At 41.7% G+C, this 6,833-nt stretch overlaps 1 protein-coding gene across 1 annotated transcript; it reads left to right on the forward strand.

Annotated features, from left to right (window-relative positions):
- The first annotated feature begins 798 nt into the window (after positions 1-798).
- LOC112601188 lies at positions 799-6,402 on the forward strand. The gene has a single exon (XM_025348658.1). It carries the CDS (start codon positions 944-946, stop codon positions 6,170-6,172), a length of 5,229 nt encoding a protein of 1,742 aa, XP_025204443.1. The 5' UTR covers positions 799-943; the 3' UTR covers positions 6,173-6,402.
- Positions 6,403-6,833: the final 431 nt, after the last annotated feature.

Raw genomic sequence — 6,833 nt, forward strand, 5'->3', positions numbered from 1 at the left:
AAGTCCTAGACACCGACCGCCTTGGCAGGAGTGACTAGGGCGAAACATTTGGTAGCAGAGCGTGGTTAATAGTCAAGTTGCAGCACCTTCTTGGATGCACAGGTACATTAATTATATAAATATCATACACATATTAATTTTTAATAGTTTTACTATCATTACTTGAATATTTTCAATTTAAAGAATATTAAGTGTAAAATATATTGATATATTGTTATTAATTTGGGTGTTATTACACATTATATTTGTTATTTAATTTAATTTGAATTAGTTGTGAGCTATACTTGTCTCTCCTTTATTAAATTTTATTTGATTCATTTGTTAGTGTTATTGGAGCAATATAATATTATAATATTAGTTTAGTTTAGTTGAATATTGTAATATTTATTATTCAAGTCTGATATTTAGTAAATGTAAGTACAGTTCGTACCTTTTTAACCATTAAATAAGTTCTATTTTTTTGGATATATTTTTATAATATTATATTGCTTGATTATTATTATTTTAACATTATTGAGGAGAGTGGCTTACTTGATAGATTATAATTTTACAGCTCTTTGATATTATTTAAGATTGTTATTACTATAAGGTTAACGTTGATATAATATTTCTATATTGACATTTTGTTAAATAGTTTCTTTTGTTGTTGTTACATTTGGTTTTTTATTATTAATTATTCATTGTTTTGTGCTATGAGTTAGGAGTAGCTAAATTTGTTATTATTATTTCAATTTTTTTTCTGAAAGAGTGAGGTTTGAATTAATGTGTTGTTGTTATAACTAGTCATTCTTTTCTGTTTAATGTTAATTTCTTAACTCTTAAGCACTATTTGTTTAAATTTCATATTATTTTCTTGCGGAAAGCTTTTCCTTTGTCGTTAGTAGATAGTTATTTTGCACTAGCATTTTATTGGTATTCTTTTTAGTTTTTTTATTGTGTCGTCATGGCTGACGTTGAACGACTTACTCGTGATAAACAGCGTGCAATGAGGAGACGTGATGCTGCTGCAAGTCATATTGAAGCAATCTATTCTTTAGGCCTCAATGCTTCAACAGATAGCTCTATCATTCCAAAATTTCTTTTAGCTGCTGAGGATCTTCACAGCTATTGGACAAAGTTCACCCTCGAAAATGATTCCCTGTTGGAAGCTATGATTGAGCTGGGTAATGATGATGAATTTTCAAATAATGTAGAGTTGGAGGTTCACAGTACCTTTCTAAATGCTAAAGCTTTGGTTAACAAGTTCCAATCTAGTTCAGATAGTCTTGGTTTGGTCAGTGAGACTAGTGTCGTTGATAAGCTTGATGGTGATAATACTGGCTTAATGGTGAATCCAACAGCTCAGGTGGGTCCCGTTATTGCCAGTACAGAATCCTCTGGTTCCAGCGTTCAGTTACCAAAGATTCCATTACCTACTTTCGATGGTCGTTTGCAATCGTGGCCCGATTTTAGGGATCGGTTTACCACTTTAGTAGGTCGGAGAGCTCATCTCAGTAACATTGAAAAATTCTATTATTTATTAGGTTGTCTACAGTCTGGTCCTAATGAGGTAGTGAAAGGTATTACTGTTTCTGAATCCACCTATGAGCTTGCTTGGTCCGCTTTAGTTCAAAGATACGACAAGCCTCGGCAGCTAGCGACCACTTTAGTTAATGAAATGTTAACCGCTACGAATAATCAACAAGAGTCTCCGGCCGCATTAATAAATTTTTTAAATACATTCTGCGAAAACATAGCCTTGCTCAGGTCTTTAAATATAACTGATATCGGTTCGTTTCTGTTATTTACGATTTCTGTTCGCTGTTTGCCACCAACTACTCGTCGTCTGTTTGAACAGGGTAATACGGTCGATTTTCCTACGGTGGACAATTTGCTCTGTTTTGTCAAGGATCGGGTAGAGGTGTTGGAAAATTCCGGATCAGCTCAGATCCATTCCACACCGAAGACCCAGACAAAGGCGGTCATAAATCTGCCCAAATCATCCAACGCGAAAGTTCAGGGTGCGAAAGCTTTTCGGGGACATCAGGGTTCTCCAGTGGCTTTAGTCGCTAATAAGCAGGGTGAAGAAGCCAGACGATGTTTACAGTGCAGTAATTCGCATTCTTTAGAGTCGTGCCCCACGTTTAAACAATTGTCTGTTGATGATCGCTACGTTCTAGTGAGTAAGCATCGCTTGTGTATGATTTGTTTTGGCAATAATCATTGGGCCAATAAATGCAAGTCGTCGTGTTCCATTTGCCATGGTCGTCATAACCATCTGCTACATCGGGATAATTCCCACGCTAAATCGTCTGCGCCCAAAGCTCCGGTTGCATTGTTAGTTGATTCTCAACGATCTCGTTCAGTCTTATTGGGAACAGCTTCGGTCAACGTTCTTGACATAGCTGGATGTTCACGTCCAGTTCGGGCCTTAATTGATTCTGCCTCACAGGTGAGTATCATCTCATCCGCATGTGTTCAGCGCTTAGGTCTACGTCGTGAACCATGGACAGTACCAGTGTCTGGAATAGCAGGGCAATCCGTGCAGACCATCGATGGCAAAGTGCAGATCAGCATACAATTAGTCGACGATAGTGGTACCATAGTTTTAGACGCTTGGTCAATGCCCAAGATCACCGGTTCATTACCAGCAGTTCAGCTACCTACCTTCGTTCGGGACAAGTGCTCTCACCTCAACTTAGCTGACCCCAAGTTTGACTCGCCAGCTCCGGTCGAGTTACTGCTTGGAGCCGACGTTTTTCCGCGAGTGCTCCGCAGTGGTAGAGAAGATTTGGGTACCGGTTTTCCCACTGCTCTCGAGACCATCTTCGGTTGGATTCTTCTTGGTCCGGTTGATTCCCATCCGTCGCCGGTTCCACCACAGATCATGACTTCGTTACTAGCTACGTCCATCGAATCTTTAGTTGAAAGATTTTGGGAAGTCGAAGAGCCGGAAGAAGTGCCGTTGTCTTTCACCGAAGAAGGAAAATGTGAAGAAATCTTTGTACGGGAAACTTACCGCGATAGTTCGGGTCGGTTTGTAGTTCCGCTTCCATTTCGTGTTCCACCCACGTCGTCAACCTTTTGTGGCTCGCGCCAAATGGCTCTAATTCGCTTTGAGCATCTGGAGCGTAAATTAATACGGGATGAAGCATTGTACGTTGCATATAGGCAGTTCATGGCAGATTATGAGTCGCTTGGCCATATGTCAGTTGCGGAATCCCCTGGTGTTTATTTTCTGCCTCATCATGCAGTTCGCAAGATGGAGGGTAACAACGTCAAGCTCCGAGTGGTGTTCGACGCGTCAGCTCGACCTCCATCAAACACTTCACTCAACGACGCTCTGTTAGTGGGTCCGAAGCTCCAGCAGGATATAGTAGATATTCTGCTTCGATTCCGTCTTCATGCAATTGTTTTTACTGCGGACATCTGCAAGATGTATCGGCAGATTTGGTTAGCTCCAGAATACCGACGATGTCAGCACATTTTGTGGCGGTCTTCACCTCATGACAAGATTCAAGAGTTCGAATTGAACACTGTCACATATGGTGTCGCCTCCGCTCCCTATTTGGCGTTAAGGGTATTAAAGGAAATTGCCATCAGTCATGGTGAACAGTACCCATTAGTCCAGTCGGCTCTATTATACCAGACCTACATGGATGATATATGCACTGGTGCAGACTGCATTAGTGATGCTCAGGCTTTTCAAAGCGACTTGATCAATATTCTTGGCCAGTTCGGTCTAGAACTGAAGAAGTGGGCGAGTAATTCACCTCAGCTGTTGGAGAACATACTTCCGGAGGACAGGGCAGTAGGCTCGCTGCCGTTCAACGATGGTGATACCCTTTCAGTTCAAGTTTTGGGTATGAAGTGGAATCCCGATGATGATACCTTCAACTATAACGTCAGTTCGACTAAGTTTGTGTCATCAAAACGCAGTATGTTATCAGTTATCGCTCGGATCTTTGATCCTCTCGGTTTTTTGTCTCCAGTGATCTTTTATGCTAAACATCAACTGCAGTGCGTTTGGCAGGCCGGTGTTTCGTGGGATGAACGGCTTCCATTAGCATTAGAAAATTCTTGGATGTCGTTTGTTAAAGATTTACATTGTTTATCTGCGATTCGAGTACCGAGGTTCGTTGGTACATCGGAAGGTTCCCGATATGAGTTGTGTGGCTTTGCAGATGCGTCAAACAAAGGTTATGCTGCTGTTATTTATTTGCGTGTGTCCGATCGTCATCACCAAGTTTCGGTGTTCTTGCTAGGCAGTAAAACCAAATTAGCTCCCACCAAACCTATGTCCATACCTCGTCTTGAATTATGTGCTGCTGGATTACTTGCTCGCTGGTTAAGTCGTATACAAAGCACTTTGTCGTCTCAGCTCGTTATCGACAATGTTTTCGCTTGGTCAGATTCGTTGGTGGTATTATCGTGGTTAAAAACACCACATATGTCTTATAAGATTTTTGTTTCAAATCGAGTTAACAAAATTCGAGAGTTGTTGCCTCTCTGTCGTTGGTTTTATGTCAATACTAGCATAAATCCAGCTGATTGTGCTTCCCGAGGATTACGCCCTGGAGAACTAGCTCAGTGTGACCTCTATTGGACGGGTCCTTCCTTTTTACATCAGTTCGGTGAAAGTTGGTCATCCAAGGTTGAACTGATTCCATCGAATCAGCTACCCGAGGTTTCAGGATCGGTGTCTTGTTTTGTCGAAATGACGGGGGAGGTAAATGAATGGTTTTCGCGATTTTCATCATTAAATCGCATGCTGCGGGTTGTTGTTCGCTTACAACGTCTTGTAAAACTATACCGCAAGACTCCTGTAGATACAAGTTTTATTTCTTTCTATGATTATAATGATGCGCTATTAGCGATCGTCAAATGCTCGCAAGCTATATTTTTTAAGGCTTTGCTCCGAGAGCTATCATCTGGTCAGTCTATCTCTTCTCGTCCATTGGCTCGTCTATCACCGTTTATAGATAAAAATGGCGTCATTCGGGTGGGCGGTCGCCTTCGTCATTCCTTGTTGTCAGATCGACGCAAGTTTCCTATTCTATTGTCCAAATCCTCTCATTTGTCATTGCTCGTTGCAAGACATTGGCATCGGTTCGCTTGTCATGCTGGTCCTCGTCTCATGTCAGATCTAATATGTAGACAGTTTTGGATCGTAGGCGATCGTTATGTTATCCGTCGTGCCATTAGTGAATGTACTGTTTGCGTCAGGTTGTCCGCTCGCAACCCGCAACCAATAATGTCTGATTTACCTGACTTTCGAGTCCAACAGTGTCATCCCTTCGCCTGCGTAGGTATTGATTATGCTGGTCCGCTTCTTATAAAGGAAACTAACCTAAGAAAGGCACGGCAATATAAGGTCTATATTGCAGTGTTTGTATGTATGAGCGTCAAGGCAGTTCACCTTGAGCTAGTGACAGATCTGTCCACAGATGCTTTCTTGGCAGCGTTCGACCGCTTCGTGGCTCGGCGAGGAATGCCGTCGGCAGTGTATTCCGACTGTGGGACTAATTTTGTTGGAGCGTCGAAAAGGCTTTTTGACCTAATTAATGACCCTAAAAACCGCGATCAGCTCAGTTCCGCTTTTGCTTGTTCTTGGAATTTCAATCCGCCTAGTGCTCCCCACTTTGGTGGGCTCTGGGAAGCCGCTGTTCGTTCCACTAAGCTCTTGTTGGTTCGGGTAGTCGGTAACCAGATTCTGTCGTACGAAGAGTTCACGACAATTTTGTGTAGAATAGAGTCGGTATTGAATTCTAGGCCGTTAACGCCGTCGTCTAATGACCCGAATGATTTAGATTGTCTTACCCCTGGTCATTTTCTTGTTGGTAGACACTTGTGTGCAGTGCCTGAACCAGAGATCTCCGTCAGCTCGACAAATCTCAAAAACCGTTGGAAGTTCCTCCACCAGGTTTTTCAATCGTTCTGGCGTCGTTGGTCCAACGAGTATTTGCATACTCTACAGACCAAAGGACGATGGTTAGTTAACCAAGAGAATCTTAAACTAGGTGAGTTAGTAATTATCAAGGACAATAACTCTTCCCCGTTAGTGTGGAGGTTGGGTCGAATCCAAGAGCTTCTACCCGGTTCAGACGGTGTCGTAAGAGTAGTTAAATTGCTCACGAGACAAGGCCTCACTACTAGACCTGTAGTGAAATTGGTTCCGCTTCCCACTCAATAATAATAAATTCTGTTTTATATAATTAGTGAAGGAGAGACAGTTCAGTCTACTCAAGGCTCATTTTTTAATTTTTTATTTGTGTATGATGTTTATCTTTACCCCATGTTCGCTCTAGTTTCGCTGTTACGTGGTTGGTGTTTAGTTCGGCACCAACAATGATTCATTTTGTAAGTAATTTGCTTTTATTATTTGTTATATAATCATATTATAATAACTTAGCTATTTTTATGGTTGTTATTGTCATTTATTGTTCTAATTAATTTTGTTTCATTATTAAAATGTATACCTGGTAACTGCTCGTTATTGTTATTATTATAAAAAAAAAAAAATGTATTTCCCCCCTCAAGTTCAGATAAGCTCTATCATCACCTGAACAGCTCCAGTTCAATCTCCGTGACGGTATGGATCCGCATCAAGACAGCTCCGCCAACGAAGTCAAGATGACTTGCGCTCCACGTAAGCTCCGCCGTCGAAGTCATTACGACTTACATCAAGGTCAGTTCTACCGTCGAAGTCATTACGACTTACATCAAGGTCAGTTCTACCGTAGAAGTCACTGCGACTCCCGCTCGAGTCAGTTCGACCGTTAAATTCGGATTCCAGTTCCGCTCCGATGTTAGCAGCTCGCTGTTTCAGTTCGTCCAAACCAGCACGCCGTTCC

The sequence above is a fragment of the Melanaphis sacchari genome, unplaced genomic scaffold (assembly GCF_002803265.2).
Source record: "Melanaphis sacchari strain LSU unplaced genomic scaffold, SCAv2.0 Contig768_pilon_pilon, whole genome shotgun sequence".
In the NCBI taxonomy this organism is placed as follows: Eukaryota; Metazoa; Arthropoda; class Insecta; order Hemiptera; family Aphididae; genus Melanaphis; species Melanaphis sacchari.

Excerpts from the sequence above, each read along its gene's own strand:
- LOC112601188 (XM_025348658.1), top strand. The coding sequence starts at position 944 with ATGGCTGACGTTGAACGACTTACTCGTGATAAACAGCGTGCAATGAGG.